The sequence below is a fragment of the Panthera onca genome, chromosome C1, assembly GCF_046562875.1.
Source record: "Panthera onca isolate mPanOnc1 chromosome C1, mPanOnc1 haplotype 2, whole genome shotgun sequence".
NCBI lineage: Eukaryota > Metazoa > Chordata > Mammalia > Carnivora > Felidae > Panthera > Panthera onca.
Window position 1 is genome coordinate 191,044,649 of NC_138346.1, and position 27,620 is coordinate 191,072,268.

At 53.7% G+C, this 27,620-nt stretch overlaps 1 protein-coding gene across 3 annotated transcripts; it reads right to left on the reverse strand.

Annotated features, from left to right (window-relative positions):
* LOC132675921 (bone morphogenetic protein 8B) lies at positions 1-27,548 on the reverse strand. Of its 3 annotated transcripts, XM_078452058.2 has the most exons (8): positions 26,858-27,546; positions 14,791-14,980; positions 14,218-14,366; positions 9,841-10,035; positions 8,996-9,075; positions 8,319-8,429; positions 3,051-3,123; positions 882-988 (listed from the first exon to the last, which is right to left on the reverse strand). In XM_078452058.2, the coding sequence occupies exons 1-7, from the start codon at positions 27,189-27,191 to the stop codon at positions 3,085-3,087; spliced, it is 1,098 nt and encodes a 365-aa protein (XP_078308184.1). In that variant the 5' UTR covers positions 27,192-27,546; the 3' UTR covers positions 882-988; positions 3,051-3,084. The 3 variants fall into 3 exon arrangements, with proteins under 3 accessions (XP_078308183.1, XP_078308184.1, XP_078308182.1); XM_078452057.2 differs by lacking the exon at positions 3,051-3,123 and having other exon boundaries at positions 1-988; positions 26,858-27,543; XM_078452056.2 differs by lacking the exons at positions 882-988; positions 3,051-3,123 and having other exon boundaries at positions 8,127-8,429; positions 26,858-27,548.
* Positions 27,549-27,620: the final 72 nt, after the last annotated feature.

Genomic DNA, 27,620 nt, shown 5'->3' on the forward strand with positions numbered 1-27,620 from the left:
TGGGTGGGGAAACTGAGTTTCATCTGCTGGTGGGTGTCTGGAGTTGTGTGCTGAGGGTCTTGAGGCTCTGTCTGGGCCACGGGCCCAGGTCGATTACTGACATTAGCCACGGGCAAGGAGACAGGAAGGGGTGGCATGTGTGCCAGCGTGGACCACCTACTGCAGCCACTGTCTTTGCTTCTGCTAAGAGTTCACTTTGTGTCAGTGCTAAGCCTCACATGGAAAAAAGGCAGAGGAAACTGGAAGCCCCCAAGGTTATTTGCTTCTGGGTTGGGGTGGGGGCATCATACCACTTTCCCAAGGAGGGGAAGGCATATGCCATAAAACATCCCTGTCACCCTCAGTCTTAGCATGAGGCTCATCCAGCTCGTTCTTCTTCCAATGTGCTGCCAGTGGGCCAAGTTAGGAGCCCAGTAATACACTACTGAGCACAACTGCATCTCTGTGCCCTGGAAATTCCCAGTGTGGTACTTATAAAGAGGGACAGACCCCCTTCTCCCCACTCAAAGCCCAGCCAGCTAAGTTCACACTCCAGATGCTCCTCAGGCCCGGGTCAGCTACAGTCTGGGTTGGGGATGCCCAAGGACAGGTCCTAAGACAGGATGTCTGAGCTGAAGACAGTGCAGTCAGCATGCCTTGGAGGCTGCCGCGCACATCAGGCCAGCCAGTCTACAGACATCGGGGGGAGGGGGCAGAGGGACCTGGGGAGACCCTGGCAGGGATGCAAGTAGGGGTCCTTCCTGCTACCCCACCTGAGCTGTGATGGCATTTGAGGGTTTCCTGCGTCTGGAGAGGGGCCTGATCCAGGCGGGAGGCTCTGCAGCGGCGAGGCCGGGCCTCAGTGGCAGCCACAGGCCCTGACCACCATGTTGCGGTGCTTGCGCAGGATGACATTGTTGCTGCTGTCATAGTAGAGCACGGAGGTGGCGCTCAGCTTGGTGGGGGCGCAGCACGCCTTGGGGACCGCGTCCGGCTTCATCAGGTGCACCTGGCCAGGGGAGCGACGGCAGTCAGGTGTGAGTACCGCGGCCTTCTCCCACGACTCCCAGGTCCCACCGACCCCGGAGTCTCCAGCTGCTCACCCTCCCCGGCTCCATCCTCTGCAGCCCGGGCTGGCGCTAACCTGTAGATGTTCCCCACCCCGCCCCGCTTCACCCCTTCCCCGCACCAGCTGGCTCCCTCCCTCCACATTCACTCCCCTCAGAGGCCACGACCCGCTCACTGGTCTCCAGCACATGGCGTGCCCGGTGCCCAGTCCCTCTGCCGCTCCACCCCTCTGGGGTCCCCTCCGCTCCTCCCATGTGCTCCTGTAACGTCCCTGATCATATCTTGTCCCCATTAGCTGTTTGCCATCTGTCTCCCCTCCCAGCTGTGAGCCAGTGAACGATCACAGAACAGGAGAGACCTAGAATCCTAGGTCCATCCTCGTGTTCAGTGCTGTTACTCCTCAAGGCACTTGCCACCCCTGATAACTTCTAAGGCAACTACTGTTCTGGGCCGACCAAGACGGAGGGCATGGAGGCCCCGCGTGGTGCCCAGAGTCGCATGGCTCTCAGGTGTGGCGGAACTTGGACGGGGTGTGCTGACCTGCTGCCCTCTGAACAGCCTTACTGCCAGGAGAGAGCCTGCCTGAGGAACGGCCCATTTTCAGCTTCCTAAAAATATTTCTCCCAAGCCCTGGCAGGACGAGCCGCAGTTTACACGGAACTCCGGGTCAGGGCCCCCCACTTGCAGGCCCGAAGGCGGCCCGAGGCTGTGGGGAGGCAGGAGAGAAGAGGACACCTGCTCCATCCCTGTGTCGTGCAGCCCAGGGCCCCCCACCCTCTCGGATGCTGCCGAGCAGGACCCGGACGAAGCTGTCTGGCTCTGGGAGGGCAGGAGGAAACCGAGTCCCTGCCGGAGAAGATGCAGGCAGAGCTACAGCACTGAAGCAGCAGTTGGAAAAACCCCTGGACGTGTGGAAGGGGAAGCTGTTTACTCCTCTCCTAGAGCGGCCCCAGGGACAGAGATCACTGGGGGACTCCAGGAACAAGGGAGCAGGCCTGCGCTGTTTCCCTCCTGTCCCCCAGCATAAACCCGCCACCTGTGGGAAACAGCACAGCACTGACACTCCTGCCTGACTTGCCACTCTGCCCTCCCCCAGCCATGCCCCCCTCAGCTCCAGTACCCTGGGTCCCTTCCTGCAGAGGACGGTCGTGTAAATCCTGCTGACACCACCTCCCTGCACCCCAAGCCTTGGCAGCTCCACCCCTCCAGTCAGGCTGGGCCTTAGTCCCCGCGGCAGCTGGTCCCCTCTCACAGAGGTCTACCTGCAAACCTTGTAGACACTGCACGTCGTAGATCCACCCCCTCCAACACACCCATGGCTAGAGCCCATCTATGTGGGACCACAAGCGTGGCAGTGCGCGAGCAGCCCCGACGGGGGTCAGCACCTCTTCAGAGACTCCTTCCCCGGAGAGAGGGAAGGACAACTACACATACGAGTCAGGCTGCACCCCAGCAGTGGACTGGGGGCAGACAGTCTGATAAACAGGCCCTGCCCACCAACAAAATCTTCTCAAGGGACAACACAGGAAAAGAGCCCTATGTTTGGTGCTACAGCATCTTGCGAATGCCTGGTTATGACTCAACTCAAGCCCAGAGTGGCCCCAGACCAGCCCACTAACACCACAGGGACCAAACACTGCCTATAACATCAGAGAACTATCGCAGATGACTGGACTGAAGGAAAACGCGTCACAGCAGCAGGGTGTATGTGGCACACACAGAAGACACACCTGAAGCACCAGCTTCCGGCGAACGGGGTGCACTGCGCTGCTGGGCACTACAGGATGCCTTCAGAAGGTCACTACTTTCAAGAGCTGGAGACGTAGCAGGAACAGAGAGACAAAATAAGGAGACCGATAAATATATTCCAGATGAAAGAACAGGACAAAATCATGGCAAAAGACCCAAGGAAGACAGAGATAAGTAATATGCCTGATAAAGAATTTGAAGGAATGATAAAGATACTGTACTGGAGAAAAGTGGATGACATCAGGGGTGCCTACCTGGCTCAATTGGTAGAGCATGTGACTCTTGATTTCAGGGTTGTGAGTTCAAGCCCCACATTGGGCGTGGAGCCTACTTAAAAAAAGAGAGTGGAGGACATCAGTGAGACCCTTAAAGAGATAAAAAGGAACCAAATAGAGACAAAGCATACTATAAATGAGGGGTGCCTGGGTGGCTCGGTTAAGCTTCTGACTTTGGCTCAGGTCCTGAACTCACAGTTTGTGAGTTTGAATCCTGTGTTGGCGTCTGCTGACAGAACCTGGAGCCTGCTTCGGATTCTGTGTCCCTCTCTCTCTGCCCCTACCCCACTCGCACTCTCTCTCTCTTAAAAAAAAAAAAAAAAATACAGTAAGTGAAATTTAGAACACACTAGGATGGAATAAACAGCAGGCCAGAGGAATCAGAAAATGAATCAGTGACCTGGAGGACAGAGTAGTGGAAAATAAGTTCGCCAGATGAGAAAAGTTATGCAAAATGAGAATACACTTAGGGAACTCAGCAACATCATCAAGCATATAACATTTACATTATAGGGATCCCAGAATGAGAAAAAAGGAGGGGTCAGAAAATTTATTTGAGAAATAAGGAAACAAATCCAGATCCAGGAGGTACAGAGGTTCCCGAACAAAATCAACCCAAGGAGGTCCACACTAAGACATATAGAAATTAAAGTGACAAAAAGCAATGATAGAGAATTTCAAAAGTAGCAAGAGGAAAAAAAAAAAAGTTCTATACAAGAAAAACCCCACAAGGCTTTCAGCTGATTTTTCAGTAGAAACTGCAGAGTAGCATGATATATTCAAAGTGCTGAAAGGAAAAGTTTGCAGCCACAGTACTCTATCCAGCAAGGCTATCAATCCGAATAGAGAGAAAGCTTCCCTGGAAACGAAAGTTAAAGGAATTCATGACCACTAAACCAGCCCTAAAAGAAGTTTAAAGGGGAGTCTGAGTAGAAAGAAAAGACCATAAGTAAGATTAAAAAAGTAGCAGCAGGGGTGCCTGGGTGGCTCAGTCGGCTAAGCATCCATAGCTTTGGCTCAGGTCATGATCTCACAGTTGTGGGTTCGAGCCCCACGTCTGGCTCTGTGCTGACAGCTCAGAGCCTGGAGCCTGCTTTGGATTCTGTGTCTCCCTCTCTCTCTGCCCCTCCCCCGCTCATGTGCTTGCTCTCGCTCTCTCAAAAATAAACACTAAAGGGCGCCTGGATGGCAGAGTCAGTTAAGTGTCCGACTTCGGCTCAGGTCATGATCTTACAGTCTGGGTTCTAGCCCTGCATCAGGCTCTGTGCTGACAGCTCGGAGCCTGGAGCCTGCATCGGATTCTGTGTCTCCCTCTCTCTCTGCTCCTCCCCTGCTCATGCTCAGTCTCTCTCTCTCTCTCAAAAATAAACATTTAATTATTTAAAAAAAAAAAAAGAAAAGAAAAGTAGGAACCACAAAAGCAGTAAAAAATAAATATTTATAAAAATCAGTCAAGGGAGTCACAAAATAAAACGATTTAAAGCATGATATCATATACCTAAATCATAGTGGGGACAGAGGAGGAATAAATAATGGGCTCAAACTTAAGTGACCATCAACTTCATATAGACTGCAAGATGCAGCAAATGTTATATACAAACCTAACAGTCATAAATAAAAAACCAATAATGGATATACAAGAATTAAAGATGTCCCAATACATCACTAAAGAAAGCCAACTAATCATGAGAGAAGAGCAAGGGAAGAAAGGAACAGAGAATATCTACAAAAACAACCATAAGGGAAGTAACAAAATGGCAATACATACATACTTGTCAATAATTGCTTTGAATGTAATTGGACTAAACAATCAAAAGCCAGGGTAATGGAACTGATACTAAAAAAAGCAGCAGTTGGAAAGACCACCTATATCTGCCTACATAAGAGAATCATTTCAGATCTAAAGACATGCAGACTAAAAGTAAAATGGAACATGAGCATAAAGTCAGGATGCTTATATGGGACAAAATGGACTTTAAAAACAGACTGTAACAGCCAAATTTGACACTATGTAATCAAATGGAACCATCCAACAAGAAGATATAACAATTGTAAATATTTATGCATCCAACATGGGAACACCCAAATACATAAAGCAGTTAATAACAAACATGAAGTAGTTTATAGTAATACAATAATAAGAGGGGACTTTAACACCCTACTTACATCAATGGATAGATCATCCAAACAAAATCAACAAGAAAACTGGCTTTGAATGACACATTTGACCAGATGGTTTTGACAGATGTATTCAGAACATTCCATTCTAAGACAGCAGAATACACATTCTTTAGAAGTACACACAGAACATTTTCCAGAATAGGTCAGATAGGCCACAAAAGAAGTCTGAACAAATAAAAAGATTAAAATCATATCATGCATCTTTTCTCAACACAACACTGAAACTAGAAACCCACAAGAAAAAATCTGGAAAGAGCACAAATACATGGAGGTTAAATAACACACTACTAAACAATGAATGGGTTAACCAAGAAATCGAAGAGGAAAAATACATAGAAACAAATGAAAGCAGAAACACAATAGTCCCAAATCTTTGGGACGCAGCAAAAGCTGTCCTAAGAGGGAAGTTTTAGCAATGCAGAGAAGTTTACTCAAAAAGCAAAAAAGAACCTCAAATAACTTAATCATATACTTAAAGGAGCTAGAAAAAGAACAAAACCAGCAGAAGGAAGGAATTAAAGGTTAGTGCAGAAATAAAATAGAAACTCAAGACAAAAACCAGGCTGGTTCAGTTGGTAGAGCATGCAACTCTTGATCTTGGGGTTGTGAGTTTGAACCCCATGTTGGGTGTAGACATTACTAAAACAACAACAACAACAACAAAAACAGAACAATGAAATCAGGAGTTTGTTCTTTGAAAAGATCAATAAAATTGATAAACATTTAGTCAGACTCAGGAAAAAAAGGGCTTACATTTTATTTAAAAAATTTTTTTTTCAACGTTTTTTATTTATTTTTGGGACAGAGAGAGACAGAGCATGAACGGGGGAGGGGCAGAGAGAGAGGGAGACACAGAATCGGAAACAGGCTCCAGGCTCCGAGCCGTCAGCCCAGAGCCTGACGCGGGGCTCGAACTCACGGACCGCGAGATCGTGACCTGGCTGAAGTCGGACGCTTAACCGACTGCGCCACCCAGGCGCCCCAAGGGCTTACATTTTAAAACATCAGTAATGAAAGAAGAGATACAACCAATACCACAGAAATACAAAAGATTATGAAAGATCATTATGAAAAGTATATGCCAACAAATTGCATAACCTAGAAGAAATGGATACAGTCCTAGAAACATATAACCTACCAAAACTGAAGTAGGAAAAAATAGAAAATTTGGACAGACCAGTTACCAGCAAGGAGATTGAGTCAGTAACCAAAAAACTCCCAACAAACAAAAGTCCTGGACCAGATGGCTTCACAGATGGATTCTACCAAAAACTCAAAAAGGAGTTATACCTATTCTTCCCAAACTATTCCAAAAATTAAGAATGGAAGGGAAATTTCCAAATTCATGCTATGAGGCCAGCATTACCCCAATTCCAAAACCAGATTAAAAAAACAAAAACAAAAAACCCGCTACAACCAAAGAGTACTATAGGCCAATATTCTTGATGAATATGGATGTAAAAACCGCACAATGCATCCAATAATATATTTAAAAAATCATTCACTATGATCAAGTGGATTTATTCCCAAGATACAACAGTAGGTCAATATTTGTAAATCAATATAATACATCAATAGGAGGATTAAAACCATATGATCATTTCAATAGATGGAGGAAAAGCATTTGACAAAATACAACATCTATTCATGAAAAAACCCTCAACAAAGTAGGTTTAGAGGAAACATACCTCAACATAATAAAAGCCATATATGAAAAGCCCACAGGTAACATCATAATGCTAAAAAACAGAGCTTTTCCCCTAGGTCAGGAACAAGACAAGGATGCCCACAGTCACCACTTTTATTCCACAGTACAGGAAGACCTAGCTATAGCAATCAGACAAGAAAAAGGATTAAAAGGCATCCAAATTGGTAAGGAAAAAAAACTGTCACTATTTGGAGATGATGTGACACTATATATAGAAAACCCTAAGGACTCCACCAAAAACTGCTAGAGTTGATACAATCAGTAATGTCACAGAATACAAAATCACTGTACAGAAATCTGTTGCATTTCTATGCACTAATAATGGAGCAGTGGAAAGAGAAGTTAAGAAAGCAACCACATTTACAATTGTACCAAAAAGAATAAGACACCTAGGAATAAACTTAACCAATGAAGTGAAAGACCTGTACTCCAAAAACTATGAAACAATGATGAAAGGAATCAAAGATAACAAACATGGAAAGATACTCAATACTTACTGATTGGGAGAACCAATATAGGTAGAATGTCCACACTACCCAAAGCAATCTACAGATTTAATGCAATCCCTATCAAAATGCCAACAGCATTTTTCAACTAGAACAATCCTAAAATTTGAATAGAACCACAAATACCCCTCATAGCCAAAGCAACTGTGAAAAAGAAAAACAAAGCTGGGAGTATCACAATCCCAGATTTTAAATTCTACAAAGCTGTAGTAAAACACTTAGCTATAAGCAACAGCAACAGTGCTCTTCATGGAAATTATTTTTCAGCATGTGAAGTTACCCCAGACTCAGCACTGGTAGCCATACCTACTTTGGGAAACACAAAGAACTAAGGAACAGGAAGAAGACAACTGGAAGGTGAACAAAAGGGGGGGTGGGGGCAAAGCCCAGCCCCTAACCCAGGCCACACCTGTAATGCTCTCCCATACACCCTGCAGCAGGTGGCTGGATGCACATGCCTGTCACTCACCCCACAGGCATCTGTGCGACAGGAGGCCGAGGATGCCGGGGGACATGGTGATGTGTGTGGTGTCTGACCGGAAGCAAGCATGTCTTGTAAATCTGGGTGCCCACATATGTACATGATGCCTTACACGTGCATGTGCAGGGCACGAATCTGGGTGTGCACAAGCAGTCAGGGTAAGTCGGGTGTGTGTGGGTTCAGATGCCTAGGGGTCTACATGTGAACGTGGCCACATACGGACCAGTTCCTGTACAGACATGGGAAGTTAACTGCGTGTGCCTACAGTGAAGGGTGGGGAGAGCTCCCTGAGACCCGAGCAGACGCTTCCATCCACCTGGCTGCACGAGCCCTCTCCCCGTGGGTGGGGACAGGATGGACGCGGTACTGACCAGGGACTGCAGGATGGCGTGGTTGGTGGCGTTCATGCACGAGTCCAGCGGGAAGGAGCACTCCCCCTCACAGTAATAGGCCGAGTACCCTTGGGGAGCAATGACCCAATCCTGGGGGGGAAAGAGGAGAAAGTGAGTGCCATCCAGATGCCCCCCCACACACACTGAGCCCCTGAACCCAGCACACGGCACAAGACGACTCAGGGCTGCCCCTTACCCACCTGCAGCCCCAGCCCCATCAGCCAAGCCTAGGGTCCCTGCAGGCAGGCTCCCCCAAGAGGCCGGTCATCCACCGGGAGACCCTCTGCAGGCAGGGCTGGGCACAGCTCTGTCCCCTTCACGTGCACTGGGCATCATCCTCCCCACCCGCCCCACTGCCTGCATCTTCTGGAGCTGCTGTCCCAGCAGACGTGCACACGCACTGCCCTCCCAGCCTCGGTTTCCCTGTTGCAGCCCTGACATGTTCTGGCTGAGGATTCAGACTATCCCCATTTCCATGGTTTTCACCAAAAAGCACCTCCTCACTATAAAAGAAAGACCTATTGCCTTCAGAAAACACTGAAGAACCTAATGCATGAGAAAATTAAAGTCACCCATAATTCTAGATGCCCCTGGAGATACACCTATCATCTCTGGGTGGGGACCGTCATGTAAGAAGGAGGAGAGTCAGAAATTACCAGCCAGCCGAGGTCCTGGAAGCTGACGTAGAGTTCGTGCCGCCGGCAAACCTGCCGGCCGTCGGTGCCGTGAACGTCATCTGCAGGGACAGAAGCCAGGTCTGTTCTGGGGTTCCTGCTCTGGGCAGCTTCCACAGGGAGCTCCCAGGGCGGGGGACACCCCACCGGGCACACTTGGGGAATAAATGAATGCAGGGAAACAGACGCATTTGATCTCGTTAAGCCCATCCTGTAGCTCTGCTGGTGTCATGACCCAGCTCGAGAAACTTCGATGGCTCCAGGTGGGTCCGATAGCTACAGAGGAACCCTGCACTCACCCCAGCCTCCCCTGAGTTCCAACCTGTGGGCCCTCCCGATGCTTCAGTAAACAGCCCAGGGGACCCTGGGCCATCAGTGGCTCCTTTTCTGTACTGACCTCATCCCACCTCTCCTGCCGCCCCCATTCCCCGGGATCGAGTGGCTCACGGAAGCCAAAGGGCGGACTCCCCGTGGAGGAGAGGAGGGCAGGAGGGCAGGAGGGCAGAGCAGGCCCACTCCTGATCCTGAGGGCCTCAGTCTGCGGGGGAGACCTCCGCATAAACAGTTGTGCATCCTGCAGGGTCCCCAGGGGCTGTGCTGCCCGGAGGATGGGGCACCTGATTCTGATGGAGACTTCTGGAAAAAGCCCTGGGAGCCAGGGGAGGGCAGAGAAAGCACTTCTGGGTGGCAGGGACGGAGAGGGCAGAGGCTGGTCCACAGGACAGTGCTGGGGGGTGACCCCCGGCCTGAACCTACTGAGGACCCAGAGGGTTCTGTCCTCTCCAGGTGGCTCCCAGGCCCCGCCCCAGGCCCCTCCCGAACCTCACCAAAGATCCCTGGGAGTTTGTTCGGGTGTGGCAGCTCGTTGGTTTTCTTGGGCGGCCTCCTCTTCAGGGGCCTCGCTGCCCGAGGGGCTCGGACGGGACCAGGGCTCGCCCTGAAAAAAGTGACCAGGAAAGGCTGTTTGGAGCCCGGCGCCCGTCGCCCCAGCAGGCCGGCCAGGCCAGGATCCACGCTGTGCCCTGAGACGGAGAGAGGAGAGAGGGCGATCACTCACGGGCAGGGGCCGTGCACGTGGGACAGCGGGGACCCTCCTGCCAGGGCCTGCTCGGGCCCAGGAGTGTGGAGGCAGAGGGCCTCAGTTTGCTCCTCTGGAAACAGGAGTCCCAGGTCCGAGGGAGATGGAGGGAGGGGGGCCTCGCGAACACAGGGTCATTACTCGTGATAACGGTGAACAATGCCATCTGTGAAGCACTTTATAGGTTTCGAGTTAGTTCACACGCGTGACCTTATGTGTCTCCACAGTCCCCCTGGACCTCATGCTTTGCTGAGAAACGTCACAGCCACTCTGCCGGGGGCTCGCAGAACCACGGTTCCCATGTCCATCTGAGCGCTCCGAGGCCCGAGTTCTCCCTTCCACCCCATACGTTCTGGGGGTGTGGATGGATTTATGACCCAGCAGATTGGAGCAGCCACCAGGATGTACCCAGGGCTTGCTCTGCCCAGCACTGCCAAGAGCAGGGCACTAACTGTCCCCTGACATCCACAAACGAGACCCCGGGTTCAGTGGGGCAGAGACATCTGGCCAAAGTCCTGGAGCCACGGTTCAGTCAGATCCCAAGTTCTTACCCACTGAAGGTCTTACTCCCGAGTTTGTGGGTTAAAAAAGAGAGAAAAGGCTGTGTGGGCGAGACATGATGGGGACCTCCGGCTTGGAAGAGGGACACCCCTGAAAATGGGATTTGACCCCACAGCTGCTTAGAGATGAGGATGCCCTGAGAAACACACTCACGATCCCTGGAAATGTCGACTCCACCAATGAAACCAACTTCCTGTACCTCTTTGTATTTCCAAATGACCTCTTGATTTCTTAACTGTCAAAGTAACACAAGGGCAACTGTAAGGTAACCTCTGGGGAAGAAATATCACTCAGAAACCTCTGCCCACCCCAACACATCATTTTCATCTTTCTGGAATATTTTCATGTCACCTGAACTTTTACACAATGGTCATCTTAACAAAGAAGTCTGTATGTTTTCCAACTTTTTCACATAAACATGTTCACTGCTGTTAAAATGTCTCCACTATGAACGTTTCAAATGTATAAAATTCCTTTGAGAAAATGTACCATAATATTTAGAGATTAGCTTAACTTTAGACATTTAGGTTATTTCCCGGCTTTCATTAAAAGACGAGAAAGGGGTAGATCTCTTCATTCTCATTTCCTGTGGAATTTTCCTTTTTCTTTGTTTGAATGTTTCTATTTTTCAGGGGGGGGAGGGGGGGGAACGTGAGTTGGGGAGGGGCAGAGAGAGAGGGGAACAGAGGCTCTGCAGTGGGCTCTGTGCTGGACAGCAGCGAGCCCATCGTGGGGCTCAAACTTACAAACTGAAACTGTGAGATCGTGACCGGAGCAGGAGTCGGATGCTCAACCAACTCAGCCACCTAAGAGCCCCTCCCACGGTATTTTCTTAAACTAAACGACAGGAGGTGATTGCTGACTTTTATGCTCCTTAAAACACAGTGCCAACTGCTCTACTTCCTGTACATCACCTCAGTGTTGCCACCCTGACACACGCACACACGCACAGGCACATGTACGCACGTACGTATGGAAACACATGTGCACTTCTCATACAGGATACAGACATACACATACACATACACGATGCTACGTGTCTGTTCCATTAGCGGGTGTCTGATTCACTGTGAAACCATCCCAGTCCTGCTCAGCTGGCAAAGGTCAGCCCTTAAACAGCCGGGCTCTAGACCTGGGGCCCCGGGCCAAGTTGGTTGAACTAATCAGTCCAGAGACTAAACTTTGATCTATGACATCACCTCCCACAAACAAATGCACCGGACACGTTAGAGGCACCGCTCAGGAACGATCCTGCTGGGATGGGAGGGGGGTCAGCTGCAGGGGCTGACACTGGAAGGAGCCTTGGGGATACGGGGGTGGTTGCTCCTCCCTCATCACTTCCCCCCACATTTCGTGGCTCGTTCCCGAGAGAAGGCTCCTCGGTGAAAGCCTTCCTGTGGGATCATCCGAGCTGCAGGAATTTAACGTAAACATCAGTGAGGAGGGCGTCCGACTGCCCGATGACGGAACCAGACCTAACTCAGGACTCACAGAACATGCAAGAGAAACACCAATGATCTCCTTTTGTTTTTAATTAAAGCTATATTCCTAATGAGAGAATAGTCTGTCTGGCGGTAGCCGAGTCTGAGACGCCAGGAGAACCGGTCAGACGAATGGACAGGCGTGATGACACCCCTTCTGGGTGAGAGGCAGTGGCGAAAATGAAACACACCCTCTGACCAGGGCTTCCTTTCCCGGGTCAGGCGGCCACCTGCTGCATGGGTCTGAGGTTCGGTGACACGGCGAAGGGCTGCCCGTGCTCTGTGACGTCGTCCACGGTCAGCCCGTCCCAGAGCTCGATCAGCGTCGGGCCTCTGTGACGGCGCTCTTGTCCCCCACACACCACCCTCCTTGCTCACGTCAGGGGCGGGCCGTTCTGGATACATACGGAGAAAGGTTTTATTTTATCCTAGTTGAGATTTACAGAAAAACTGCACCGACAGCCCAGAGTCCCCGGATACCCAGAGCCGGTTTCCCCTGGGAAATGTTAACATTTAAGTTAGGGCCGTGGATTTGTCACAACTGATGAACCAATATGATAAATTAACACGATATATATTCGGATCTTGCCGGTCTTCCCCATGTCCTCTCTCTCTTCCAGGGTCCCCGCCCAGATCCCACATGGCCATCAGCTGCTACAACTGCTCAGGCGCCTCTGCGCTCTCACACGAGCTCAGACTTGCTTTGTAATTATGACGGTTTGCAGAAGGACCTGAAGGGCACTCTGCCTTAAGACCTTCCGTTTCCGTTTGTCTGGGTTTTTCTCACGGTTAGACGGGGTGTGGGTTTTGGGGGGAAGACCACGAGATGGAGGGCCCTTCCCATCCCTTCATGTCAAGGGGACACGGGAGGTACGTGACATTCACGTGAACCCTGATCACCTGCCGAGGCAGCACGCTCAGCTTTCTCCTCTGTGAACTTACTTCCCCCACCCCGTCCCGACTGTACTTTGGGAAGCAGGTCGCTAAGCGTTGTCACACTGAGGGGTGATGTCCTCCTTGGGGGGGCGGGGGGGGGTGTTTTCAGAGGGCTCTTTTCAGATCCTGCCATCCTCCACTGCTATGAAATACAGGGAGCTACCCCCCACGCTCCAACACCAGGCCCTGGTTTACCCACAGAGGGCCCGGAACGCCTGGCGGGCTCAGTTGGTAAAGCATGCGACGCTTAACCTCAGCGTTGTGAGTTGGAGCCCCACGTTGGGTGCAGACATTACTTAAAAATAAAATCTTGGGGGCCCTGGCTGGTTTAGTTGGTTAAGCGTCCGACTCTGGCTCAGGTCATGATCTCTCAGTTCACGAGTCTGAGCCCCACATCAGCTCTCTGTCATCAGTGCAGAGCCTGCTTTGGATCCTCTGTCCCCTGTGCCCCTCCCTGGCTCATGCTCTCTCTCTCAAAAATAAATAAACGTTAAAAAATAAATATAATCTTAAAAAAAAAGAACGCGCCCTGCCAGCTCTCAGTCTCCTCTCCCATCTGCCCTGGCCCCCCCTGCTCCAGCCACGGCCGCCCCTTCCTGCAGCTCAGATACGCCAATCTTGTGCCCACCTTTGGCCTCTCCATCCCACCTCCTGCCATAACGGAGGCTCTTCCCCAGATACCTATGGCACGAATGAAGGCGTGATCCTCATTCTACAGATGAGGAAACGGAGGCTTAGCAGGTAAGTATCCTGCAAGGTCACCGAGTGAGAGCGCTGCAGGGCTGGGATTCAAGCCCAGGCCTCTCTGATCAAGTCTGAGGGTATATCCGCTTCCCCTCCTGCCCTGCCCAGTAGGGGACCTCCCAGCCTACACGGTTGCTCCTGGAGAGGGAAAACACAGACTCTCTCTTAGCATGGGTTCCGCACAAGGAGAGGAGGGAGAGCACTGTGGTAGGGGGCCCCTGCTGCGGGAACCTGGCCCCTGCACCCCGCTGACCCCCACGGCGGGGCAGGGATTGTCACCCCAGGCGCAGGGCTGAGAAAGGCCAGGCCTCCAGGGCCCAGGGAGGGGGCTGCAGCCCTCTCGGCTGCCAGCAGCGCCAGAGGAGCCCCCGGGAGAAGGTCTGCCGCCCAACCCTGGGCCTCACCATCGTCCGTTTCCACATAGAGGCGGAGCCCCAGGTCCTTGTTCCGGCTCAACAACCAGCGGTCACTGGCTGCTGTCACGTCCAACACCAGCCAGCCCTCGTCCCCAGCTCGGAGCGTCTGAAGATCCAAAAAGAACAAGTCAGACTCCCTGTGGACACGAAAGAACAATTAACCGAGGGCTGGCACAGCTGCCTCTGTGTTTCTAGGGCCCTCCTGTGGACCACGAGTGGGCGCCTGCCCACCCTCGCGCCAGGTGCCTCACTCTCCTCATCTCACTGCATCTACCCCACAAAGGTGTTACTGCGCCCACGCAGCGATGTGGAAACTGAGGCTCAGGAGCTCAGTGACCTGCCCAAGGTCCTGCCCCAGGACAGCGGGGCACGGACTTGCAGCAGGACTGGTTCTGGGTCACTCCCCACAGTGACACGAGGCCTGGGGTCAAGTATCTTTCTGAGTCTGGGGGTGTGCTCTCCAGGGAGCTCCCCTTCTGTCCTCTGGGACATGTCCCCTCCGGGGCTGGGCCCGATACACCGACAGAAGCTCGACCGGGAGGCGGGGCGTGGGGCAGGCACCTGTTGGACTGCTCTCTGACCACCTCGAACATGCTGACGTGCAGGGTCCCGTTGAGCAGGTGGGTGCTGGCCATCTTGTAAATCCGGAACTCAGCAGCTGTGACCATCTCCCCCTCTGGGATCTGGGTCAGGTCAAAGCGGAACTCCTTCCAGTGGGGCTCCTGGTGGCCCAGGGTACGGTCACGCTCCACTGCAAGACAGAGCGGGACCGGTGGTCACTCATGTTCTGGGCTCGGGCTGGCGGTGGGCGGAGTTGGGTGGGAGCTGGGGGCCGAGGCAGCCTGGGTGGTGACGGCCCCCTCCTCTGCAAAGGGGCTTGCTCCCAGGTTCCGCCCGCTGGGTGCTGAGAAGGCTCAGTGGGGCTACATGGTGAGGCGTCTGCATAGGACCCAGCATACACCAGCTCAACGAGAGCAGCCTTCACTTCTGGCCCCTGAGCCCCAAACCCGGCCTGCCATTCCCATTCCCTGCTGGCGCTGGGACCCGAGGGTGAAGTAGAGGTCAGGTCCCTCCTTTGGGAAGACGGACATCAGAGCCAAGGCAGAAAAGGGCCACGTAAGGGTGCAGACATAACTGAGTACATTTCTGAGCCAGGGGCTGTCCAGAATCTGCCGATGTACATGCATGGAAGCCTGGGGACGGGGAGCCTTTGCAGCTGACACGGGCTGGGCCTTGAGGGGTGAGAGCGGATATGTCGAGAGAGGAGGACACTGCACAAGAAAGGGGCCAGCCTCAGCAAAGGCCTAGGGCTGAGGAACAGATTGGGCCAGCAGGGGAAACAACAGCCATAAAACACAGCAAAGGGTGAGATGATGGCAGGCCCCGTTTGGGGACAAGGGGAAGGAAGAAGGAGTGCCGGAGGGAGACTCAGAAAGGAACAAGGAGTAGCAAGTAGGAGTGACAGCTCCTGGAGAGACCTGGTCAGGGCCTGGGGAAGCTGGACAGTCCCATGGTGTGGTGGGATCTGAGCAGGCTTCCCGGAGGAGGGGACATCTGAACTGGCCTTGAAGGATGGGACAGAGTCTTGTCGGGTGGAGAAGGTGGCAGGGAAGGCATCCTAGGCAGAGGGGACCCCAGAGGCACCGGTGTGGGGTGCTAGGGCGTCCACAGAGCAGCAGTGTGGGGGACGGGCCCTGAGTGGCTGTGGCCTGAGTGCGGAGGGCTGGAATTCTGGCCCAGGAGCGTGGGCTGTGCCTCTGGCCGCTGGGGTTCAGGGCTCTGGGCAGCAGGGGCGCAGTGTGGTTTGGGGTGGGGAAGAAGGTATGTGTGGAGGGGCAGGTGAAGCACAGGCTGGAGGGGGAGCCAGGGTGGCCTGGTGGCGAGGCTGGACTGTCTGGGCAGGAGGCTGTGGGTGGCGAGTCAATCCCACATCTCCCCAGCTGCCCGGAAGTGCCCAGGACAGTATATTTAGTACCGTCTTACTTTAGCCTCTTGTCACTTTCAAACACCACAAATCTGTGTTTCCGGAAAGCAGGGGTGGGAGCCGCCCAGCGCCGTCCTCAAAACCCAACACTGAGATTTTAATTACATGTCTCTGAGTCTTTTAAAAACTCTCTCTCTCCAGCTACTGGGCTCAGTGACCACAAGTCACCGGGCCGGTGGCGGAGGCGGATGTGGGGAGCCCTTCCCGTCCTCACGGTGAGGACCTGATCTGGTGATGGACAAACAGCTGGGCTGGGTGGGGCCCGTGGACGCACATTTGGACAGGAGGAGACGGGCTTCTCATCCCCAGCCGAGGAGGAGAAGAAACAGAACGTCCATCCTCTGACAGCGTGCCGGACACGCGGCAAATGCCCACCCGTGGCCCAGGCTGTTGCGGAGGCAGCATGACCCAGAGCGGATGCGGGTCCTCCCACACAGGCAGAGGGCGCGGAGGGCAGGGTTCTGGACCCTCACCGAGCGATGCACGTCAAGAATATGGACACGCATGTCCCCTCCCCCCTACAGACACACTCACACTCACACACACGCACAGCTTTGGTGACAATTTCCATCCACTCGAGGACTGCACAGACCACCCCTGGTATGTGGCTATGTAATCCCAGTCATGCAGGATGATGTAAGTCTAGGCTGCTGGCTGTCACAGGGTACAGCACAGAGAGCGAAGGAGGGTGGCTCAGTCACACCCTTCACCTGTGTCCTCTCAGAGCATCATGAATGTATCTGCTCCCAAGGCCCAGTGGCAGCTGACAGGCGGGTCCTGGGGCCCCTGAGAATCTCCGTGTGCAGGCCCGACGCTGATTTCATGCTGGATCTGGGGACTCGGGGCACAACCCGTGAGCCCGCCAGCTCCTCAGGAGCACCACACCCTGCGGCCTCCCTCCCGTGCTGACCTGGGGGGCCAGGTGCGCTGGGTCAGGAGAGCCTCATGTACCTGCAATGACCCCAGTTCCCAGCTTCCATCTGTGGGATTGTGAAATTGAGCCATGGGGGAGAAGAGGAGGACATACAATTTTCTTCTTCTAAATAAAAGATTATACAACATAAAAATATGTCAATTCAACTGAAACGCATTTGGATGGCATTAAGCTGCCTCCTTTTCACCTGCCTGATCTGTCAAGGTACTTGATCCTCTCGCCTCAGTATCCACATCTGCAAAATGGTCATTTGATCCAGGGTCAAATGTAACCGCAAAAGGCCGTGTTTGCTACTGCAGCAGGTACTTGGTTATTATTGTCCAGGCAGTGCCTCTAACGTATTATTCAGGAGCATTTCCTTCATAGTGCACCTTCCTGCCCAGCCTCCACTTCCCCTTGGGGAATCTGGAATCTCCCAAAGATGCCCAGGCATAGAGAGGCAGCCCCTCAGAATCACCACTGAGGCTACTCTGGCTCGGGCAAAAAGCAGAGACTGACCCTTTATGAATGTGCTGTATAGTCCAGAACACCAGAGCTCCAAGGACAGAGGTCACTGCACACACTGTCCTTCTACTTTTATACACACAGAGAGAGGGAACCCAAGGGTCTTGACTCCCATCTGGGCTCCTTCCACTATATCAGGGTGGACCTCCGCCATCTGATGTTGAAAGAATGGCACAAAAATCAAGTTGGAAGTGGCCTGTTGCTGCCTCCCACACCCCTGCTCTCGTTGATAGTCTGCAGAGGGAATTTATGGGAAAGGCCAAGTCCGTACAACGTGATTTCTTGGGTTTTCCCAGTAATTTTTTTTTTTTTTTTTTTTGCTACTGCTTGCAGGGTTGGGAAGTTCATTTCCCGGTCCCCTGGCAGATTTGGACAGGCTGAGGGGCAGGGGGTGCTGGACCCCAGCCACATGAGATATGTCCTGCCAGGAATCATCTCTCTGTGGTGGCCTTGAGGGGGATCACTGATGCCTGCAGCAAGCTTTCTGGGAAGTAAACTATTTCTCCGATCTGCAACATCTGGGCCAGGGATTCCTAACGTTCCCATAATTTCACTTTTGGGCCTGTGGGAGAGGACTCCTGACTACACATGCTCAGGAGGCTTTCTAAAAACGCTCACTTTTTCCATTCATTTTTCCTGGTGACATCCAGGAAAATGTATTCATTTACTCGACACATTTGGAAACAGGGCTTATTGGATGCAGGCGCTGTGCACGGCAATGGGGAGGCTGCAGGCAGTGAGACAGGGTGACCCGCCCCCATGGAGGTTATGGTGCTCATAGGGCTGCAGGGAAGGTGGGCAGCAAACAAGACGACTGTATGTGACCAGCTGTGATGGACGTCAAGACCAGGATGGGACTGGGGAAAACGCAGGGAGGGGCGTGTGAGTCACTTGATGCCTTTAACTTTATTTTGAAATAATTTTAGATGATTTAGATTTAGAGAAAAGTCTTGGCAGGAATAGTACAGAGACTTTCCCTACACGCTTTACTCGACTTCCGCTAATGATAACATTGTACGTAATCAGACCGTAGCATAATTACCAAAACCACAAAACCGATATCACGCAGTGCTATTAACTATAGTCTTTTCTAGACTTTTGCCAGGTTTTCCACTATTCATCGTTTAAGTGTACCTGACTTCAACCCAGGGTCCCACATCGCACTCAATTGTTAGGTCTCCTGGGTCTCCTCTGATTTGTAACAATTGCTAAGACTCTGCTTTTCTTTCATGACATTGACACTTTTAAAGAGTGCTGGCTAGCTCTTTTGGTTTATCTGACATTTTCTTTCCTTTTAAAAAAAATCTTTATTGTTGAGAGAGATATAGACAGAGCACGCAAGAGCAGGGGAGCTGCAGAGAAAGGGGGACACAGGATCCAAAGCGGGCTCTGTGCTGGCAGCAGAGAGCCCAATGCAGGGCTTGAATTCACGAACTGTGAGGTCATGGCCTGAGCTGAAGTTGGATGCTTAACCAACTGAGTCACCCATGTGCCCCTGATGCTTTCCCGTTAGACTGAAGTTATGGATTTTGGAGAAGAATACTACAGAAGTGATATCCATTTCTGTGCAGATCAATTGGACAACATGGTGTCAATATGTATTATTACCAATGATACTAATGGATTCGTTGATTAAGGTGTTGTCCAGGGATTCAAAGAGGCTCTGTGACCTGGGAAGAATTTGATAAAACTCACCAGTTCTTGATGCTATGATAGTCCACGGCCCTGTGAGGTGGATTGGAAGCCAGCAGCCAAGAGAGGCTCTTGACAGCCAGCTCCATCGAGGCACCTCCATCGAGGTTTGGCAGGCATGGGCCCACCACTGGGGATGGACAAGGCCAGCCCTGTTTCCACAGGTACCTTATTTTCTGCAAAGCTCTACGTGGGAAAGCAAAGACTTTACTTTCTTAACTCCATTACTGTGGCTCCAGGAAAATAAACAATCACAGGACTCCTGGATCTGTGGTCTTCTCCTACAGCCTCTGATAAAATGACCCCTGCTCTCCACATTTGTGGGAAAGACCCACTGTGTGCAGGAGATGTCCTTGACCACCACGGTCGCCAAATACATTCTAAGTCTGAGGCTCTGCACTCACCACTCATGGACTAGATCTCCAGATGCCTCACCCTGAGTCCACCAGCCCAACACCAACGAAAACGTTGGGTATTTTTGTGACTTAGACAAAATTTAGAGGTATCCGGATGATCTAAATCTGTCTTGTTTCTGACCAAATAGTAAGACTCCAAAAGACATCTTTATCCTTCAGCTCAGAGTAGCTATTAAAAAAAGAAATCTGACCTTTCTGCCCTCAAACCCTTCCCCAGCCCCACAGGGCCCCTGGGAGGAGCCCAAGCTCTGGTTCTAGGACCCCCTGAGCTGACCTGGCCCAACCTCATGGCCTCCTCGGCCTTCCGGCTGCAAACACCCTCCCTGGACACCCTCCCCAAAGCGCTCTCTCCTGAGTTGCCCCCATCCCGCCTGGTCCAAAGGCCACTCTCCTCTCGTCCTGCTCCGACCCCACACAGATCAGCCTGCCAGCCTCTCCCTTTCCCCAGTCCCAGGGGTCCCCATCTCTGCTCCACGTGCCCTTTTGGATGGTGCACAATTGAGGGCAGGACTGCACAATGTGGGGTGGAAACGGGAGGCTCTCAGTGAACTTCCACTGAGCTCCTTGTGTTCTGGGGGCCCAGAGAGGGGATGTGTCTGCTGGTTCTTCCCAAGGTCTCCGGGACAGCGGCTCAGCATCCAGCAGCCGCTGCCCCTTGGGTTGGCCATGCTGCCAGTCTGGAGTGGCCTCCGTGTCACAGTGTGTCTCCATCAGAAGTCACTCACATTGTCACTTTGCCTTGGGACTGGCCCCCCTTTGCATGGCCAGGCTGCTAAGGGGGAGGGCAGGCTCCCCAGGGTCCCAGAGGCAGATGTGTGGGTCCTGTCTGGCTGGTCCTGCTTGTGACAAGGGCGAGGGCCCCTGCCCCTTCAGACCTAAAACAAGACCCAGGTCTCCATGGCCGGTGCAGGCCCACCAAGGGGCTGCAGAATGGACCACCTACCAAGTCTGCAGCTGAAGGGCTTCTTCCTCCCACCCAGAAATCTCGGTGCTTCCCAGAGGAGGCCAAAGCTCCATTTCTAAGGTATTTTTAGTCAGTTTTCATTACTGACTTTTTTCAAGAGCTGTTTCCATAAATGGTTCTGCACTCATGATTGCTGGTCCAGGCCTCCGACGGCTTCAGACCCCAAATTAAAAGGGAACACCCGCACACTCCCCCACATCAAGTCTGTCAAGGCCAAAAATAGATCCGAGGAGATTGAGCAAGGATACGATTCCCCAGTGCAAACCCGGGGGAAGAACTGAACTGTGGGACTTTTCCGGAAAGATGTGGTCACAGTGACACATCCCTCTCTCCCGTAGGGAATGGATTTCTGTAAGGAGATGGATTGGGTGTACCTCCCTGCCCTGGGCCTCACCCCTGGAGGAGCCCCCATCAGTGGGCAGGGGTGGGCACATTCTTTGGTCAGAGCTTGGAAGGCCTCCAGGGCAACCCTGCAGACATGGGGAAACTGAGGCCCAGAGGGCCAAAGACTTGCCAGGGGTCGCACGTCAGGTGAGGGCCCTTCGTGTGGACTTTCAGACCTGCCGCTGAGGTAAAATGAGTGGCCCTAGCTTCCCTCCAAGTGGTGATACTGGGATGGGGGGTGGTCACCTGTCAAAGAGGTTCTCCTGTCAATGGGGGCCCCCCTGAGAATGCCTGCTGAAGCCACCTTCTTCTAGGCAAGGCCCTGGGGGCACTGGAGGTCCCAGGAAGCGCCCAGGGAGATGCCAAACCCGCTGTCAGCCTCCACAAAGACAGTGAGGGCGGCCCTGCTCTGCTGCACCGACCAGGCCCAGGCTCCTGCCCCTGCTCTCAGCTCCCTGCCTCCAGCTGTGATCGTCCTCCCTCAACCTTTCCAGTCTGCCCTGAGTGCCTGCCATGCAGGGGATGGGGTGCACGGGGTGGGGGTGCCCCAAAGACTCAGATCTGTCCCTGTTCTCAGGTCGTTCATGGTTTCCCAGGGAGTAAAATAGGGGCGAGACATGGCCCTGAATGAGACTGGCAGAAAGTGACTCAAATCCTAAGAGAAATACACACGATGGGGGGGTGGGACTTTCATCAGAGAAGGAGCCTGTCTCTTGAAGAGGAGTGGAGGTGGGAAACTCCTGCCTGCCCCTTTAAGAGGTGGAGGCAGGGATGTTCTATGCACAGGGTATGAAAGGAGCAAAGGCACAGGTGAAATGTAACAGAGTTCTCTGTTAAGTTCCTGCTGTTGCCAGCGTCTGCTAGCCTCCCCTCACAGTGCTGGGAATAGGCCTCATTCACCTGCTCTTAAAGGTGAAGAAAGGAGGTTCAGAGACTTTAACAGGAACCTGTCTAGCATCTCACAGCTCCCAGGTGGGACAGCCAGGATTAAAATATAGGCTCAATACATCCACGTGAGCACGTTCTGGGCACCTTTATTCATAACCCCAAACTAGAAACAACTCAATATCCACTAATAAAAATGGACAAATGTGGTATACTTGCAGAATGCAATACAATTCAATTATAAACAAGCACTACAGGGGTGCCCAGCTGGCTCACTAGCAGAGGATCCAACTCTTGATTTGATCTTGGGATCATGAGTTCGAGCCCCACCCTGGATGTAGAGATTACTTTAAAAAAAAAAAAAAAAAAACCTTAAAGAACTAAAGATAGGAAGATAACAGGGATGAATCTCAAAAAAATTATATTAAGTGAAAGACTAGACTTAAAAGTATATATAGTAGGGCTTCGAGTATAAGCGGACCAAAGAGAGGTGACATGAATGCATTGTGATAGAAATCAAAAAGTGACTGCCTGGAGGCACTGGGCTGGTGGGAAAAGGATGCCCAGGGGCACCCATGTTACAAGTTTCAATGTGGTATGAAGGGTATCATGAGCATATCTTATTTTGTAATCCCCAAACAATAAAACCACTTTAAAAACAGGATTCTCAGTTTATAACATACATTCAAAGACAGTCCAATTCGGCAACACTTAGTGCACCTAATGGTGGGCCAGGCCCAGGTCTGGGCAGAGAGGCAGTGTCTATGTAGGAGAAGAGCAGAGGAGACAGGAAGCTGACCTGCTGGGTGGCCTTGGGAAAACCACCTAACTTCTCTGAGCCTCACTCTCCTCTTTTCAAAACAAAGATGTGACCTTAAGTGTGATGCAAATGAAGAGACAGACTCAGAGGTTCTGAGCACAGGGTCCTCACCAGGTGCCATCTTACACACTCCACGAACAGCTTGCAGGGTGGGCTATTTTACACGAGTGTCTCCATTTTACAGAAGACGAAACTGAGGCTCTAAGAGGTGGCCTGGAGAGCCCAGATCACACTGAGACTCAGTGGTGGCATCAAGATGCACAGGTTAGAGCCCCCCACCCAGGTCCTGTCTGCCCTCCCACTGTCCATCCGCTCCTGGGCTCCAGAGCCCCCCCTGGGGGGGGTCACTGTCTAGACCAGTGGTCTAGACAACCATCTTTGTGGCTTAAGTATTCCTTGCTCCCCACTAGGAGGCCAGCTCCGCAAGGGGAGGGACTTTGTTTCGCTCACTGTCCTATCCCAGGAACTAGAAAGAACTATGTCTGGCACAGAGCAGGTACCACATGACTATCTGTTGAGTGAATTCGTGAAAAATGAAAGAGTTCCCTAGTAAAGAACCAAAGGAAGTACCTTCAAGGTCACAGGGCTGAGCAGGACGTGGGCCAGGTCCCTCATTCCCACTCAGCCCTGCCTCTCCCAAATCCAGCGCCTCAGGTCAACACCCCCTGTCCTCGGCTGCCTGAGGCACGGAAATAAATTAGTCTGGTCAGAGAAGGGTCTCGACAAAAGTGAAGATGGCTTGATGCATTTCTGGCTAGACCTCTGCCTTTAGGGCTGTTTGTGCCTCAGTTTCTCAACCTGGAACACGGCATCTGCTGGCCCAGCGGCTCGAGGTCGAGAAGGACCAGGACCAACGTGCGCAGTTGGTCTTTCTGGCCTCATTCCTCCCTCCCCACAGGCTGGGCCAGCCTGAGGCGCCCAGGGAGCAGCCAGTCAGACCCACGCTCCAGCCCAGGGGACGGGGTGGTGCCATGAGGAGGTGCCTTCAACACGGAACCACGGGGTCAGGGCCGGGAGGCCCTGTGTTTTCTGACACCATCGCTGTGGACTGGATGAGAAAAGAGGTCCAGAGAGGGAAGGGAGGTGACCTGGGACAGGAAGGACTCAGTGGCGAGCCCAGGCGGTATAAGAACCTGGGTGTTGCCTCCCAGCTCAGTCCTCTCCTCTCCGTGAGCACAGGGGACACCCAGGACAGGTATCGGCCCCCATTACCGTGTCCTGACCAAGGGCAGCCAAGAGCATACAGGTGGAGACTCACTGACAGGCCAGGCAGGGGCCCCAGCTCTGACCATAGTCCTGGCCTCCCTAAAGAGACACTGTCAGCCATGACATGGGCTTCCTACAGCACCTGCCTGGGCACAGAGGCCTGTGGGAGGCTAGAGGTCTCTGGGTCCCACAGGCTGCCATGGACGGTCAGGGGCCCAGCAGGCAGCAGGTCTGGCTTCTCAGGACCCGGATGAGGCCAACAGGAGGTGGAGCTGGAGGCAACAGGTGTGGGAGCCTCGGTGTGGGTGCTGACACCATAGCGACTCTGCTATTAGTCTCGGTGGTGGTTCAGGGGCCTGGGGCCTGGGCCTCCAAACAAGGAAAGAATCCTGGTAGGTGTCTAATCCCCCCCGCCCCCACAGCCCAGGTAATTACCAGTTAAAACTACTCAAATTGAAGGAGTTGTACTAGTGCAATTAGCACATCAGAATAAAGGAGGCCCTCTGACAGCTGGCTGGGCCCGCCCACAGACCGGGCTTCCACTGAACAAAGATCTGCTTGTTAATCCCACAGCGTCAGAGGCCTTCGATCTTCGTGAAACACACAGAGATGGCGTGGGAAGAAGCTGGCATCTGGAATCCACAGCCCCTGGATGATGTCATGGATGCGCTGTGTGGCCCTGGACTGGCCATTTCACCTCTCTGAGCCCATGAAAAGGGCTTGGGGTGGCTCAGTCAGTTAAGCATCAACTCTTGATTTTGGTTCAGGTCATGATCTCATGGTTCGTGAGTCCGAGCCCCGCATCAGGCTCTGTGCTGACAGCTCAGAACCTGCTTGAGATTCTGTCTCCCTCTCTCTCTGCCCCTCCCCCTTCTCCCTCTCTCTCTCTCTCTCTCTCTCTCAAAACAAATAAGTAAACGTTAAAAAAAGAAGTGTGGGACATTCCCACACATCCAACCAAGGCTGGCCAGCAGCTGGGAGGGACCGGAGTCGGGAGCAACCAGGCCCAGGCTCACCAACCAGAGGCATGATTTTCTGTTCCTCCCATCTATCAGCTGAACACACAACAACCCTGACGATGCGTTGATCTCTAGGAGCCCCACTTTACAAGGAGGATCTGTGGCTCCAAGAGGACAAGGGACGTGCCTAAGACTACACAGCAGAGGCACAAGAGGAATCAGATGTGTCTGAACTAAGGGTGATGCTTGATTCACAACAGCAGCTCCCACCAAGGCCGTGTGCGCCTTGACCATGGGATGCTGGGGAAGCAGGACATTGGCCGGGCAGTGACTCACTAATGGATGGGGTCCATTCTCAGGATAACTGTATCTACAGCCCCTCTTGGTTCTGAGCCCCAGGTCAGCTTGTTCTGAGGACAGGCCTCAGTTTTACACATGGTCTCCATTATCCCGCGTCCCCCACCCTGCCCTCTAACCAGGAAGGTGGCATTCACTGGCCCAATTCCTGTGCCTGGCACCGGGCTCTCAGCAGAGGTTAACAGCCGCTTCCTGCTGTTCCCTCACCTCAGGCACCCACCAGCTCGGGGCTGGGGGGGGACAGAGGCCTCCTTGGCTGTCCCCTCGGCCTGCCCCAGTGTAGGAAGCAAATGGCTAAAGACCCCACAAGACCTGCCGCTGCTCCATCCCCTGGGTTTCTCTGCCTAAACCCCTCTGGAAGCTCTCTACACCCTGAAAGCCTGCCCTCCTGACAGGAGAAAGAAATATCAGCTCCTTGAGGAGGTGGATGTAGGGCTACCTCCTGTCCTGACTGGGCCACAGAGAGGCTGTGCTATCTTGGGCATAACATTGTCTCTCTGAGCCTCAAAGTCCTCATCGGGGAGATGGGGATGAAGATCATGTCTGGTAACAGGGCTGTCGGGAAGGTCAAGAGTGACGCTGTGGGTGAAGGGAGGCTGTTGGCCTTGGCAAAGGTCTTCTCCCATCTAAGCCTGAGCTGTAGTCCCTGCGCCCCCAGATCCAGTCTGGTGTCTGCTCCAGCCCTGACCCCACAGACAGGAGGCAAAGCGGATAGGGGACAGATAGTCAGGACTGCAGATTAAAGAGCATTTAATAATAGGAAAGACATCTTTGAAAACTAACCATAAATGGCTCCACGACTTGTACAGAGTTTCTGCAGAGAGGAAGGGCTGGGCTTTGTGTGGGAGAAGGAGGGGTGTCCGAGCTGCCCACCATGTCCTTCCACAGCCTGGACCTTCACAGCATGCCAAGCCACGTCCCAGGTGCTGCGCTCAGGGTGACAAGACCGCCCACGGCCCCACTGAGCTCAGAGTCCACTCCTTCCCCACCCCCTGCCCTGACAGCCACACCCTCACCTACAGGGGCTGGGGCTCTGGCCAGGGAACGGGCTGCTGCGGACTCATGACATCTTGGGCTCTCATCTCAGCTCTGGGCACTCTGATGATGTCACCGGGGCTTTCCATGCTGAACTTTGTCCCTTTCTCCAGTACTGCCCTTATCACTGTGGCAGCATCCCGGCCTGTTTACTCATCCGTCTCCCCAGGACCACACTGTCTTCCTGGCACTGCCCGGTCCACCCGACATGAGATGATTCCTACCCTTGGGTGTTTCCAGGGGCGGGACGAACGCGCACATCGTTGGGACTCACATCCGCGTCTGTCGGATTGAGCGGGCCCACAGCCCTTGGACTCGGCCGCCCTGAGCTCCGCATTCCCAGCCCTCTGTGGGGGCGTGGCCGCGATCAAAGGGGCGCGCACCGGCCAAGGCGGTCCCCTGGACCCGTCCGCACCCGCGCGTCCACCCGGTGGTCTGGTCGTACGGTCACCGGGGCCCCGGACGCCCACCCCGACGGCCTCACTCACCCATGTTGACGAAGCTCATGACCAGGTCGGCGCGGCCCGGGCGCCGCTCGGGGGGGCCGCCGTCCTCGTCGTCGTCGCGGGCCATGGCGTGGTACAGGTCCAGCATGAAGAGCGGCGCCGACGCGGGCAGCCGGGAGGCGGCGGACGGCGCGCGGGGCCGGGGCCGCCCGGGCAGCCCGAGCACCGCCAGGATCTCGCGCTGCATGTCGCGGCGCTCGCGCGGGCCCAGGCGGCGGGCCGGACAGCCGGCCGGGGCGCGCGGGCCGGGGCCGCCGCCGCTCAGCGCGCACAGCGCCAGGCCCACGAGCCACAGCGGCCCGGGGCGCGCGGCCATGGCCGGGCCGGGCGGGCGCTCAGCGGGCGCGCATCCGCTCCGCGGCCGGGCGGGGACCGGGGCCGCGGCCGCCCAGACGGCGGACGGCGGACGGCGAACGGCGGGCGGGGCTCGGGGTCGGCCGCACGGGGCGCGCTCGCCTGCGGTTTCCCAGCACCTGCTGGGCTCGGGCGGCGTGGACGCGGCAGGGGCTCCTCCGGGAGCTGGGGGCTGGCGGCCAATCTGTCTGTGGTGGCCGAGCCGTCAGTCGGCTGCTGCCGAGGCCCGCTCAGCTGCAGGGGCGGCGGGCGAGCTCCGGTCTGCGCTCGGGACGACGCAAATCCGACGGCGCCTCTCCAGCTGGAGCTGCGGTCTGCGCCGCGCGCCCGCCTCCGCCGCCCGTGGGCCCCGAGTGCCGCCGTCGGGCCCCGCCCCCTCCGCTCCCGACCA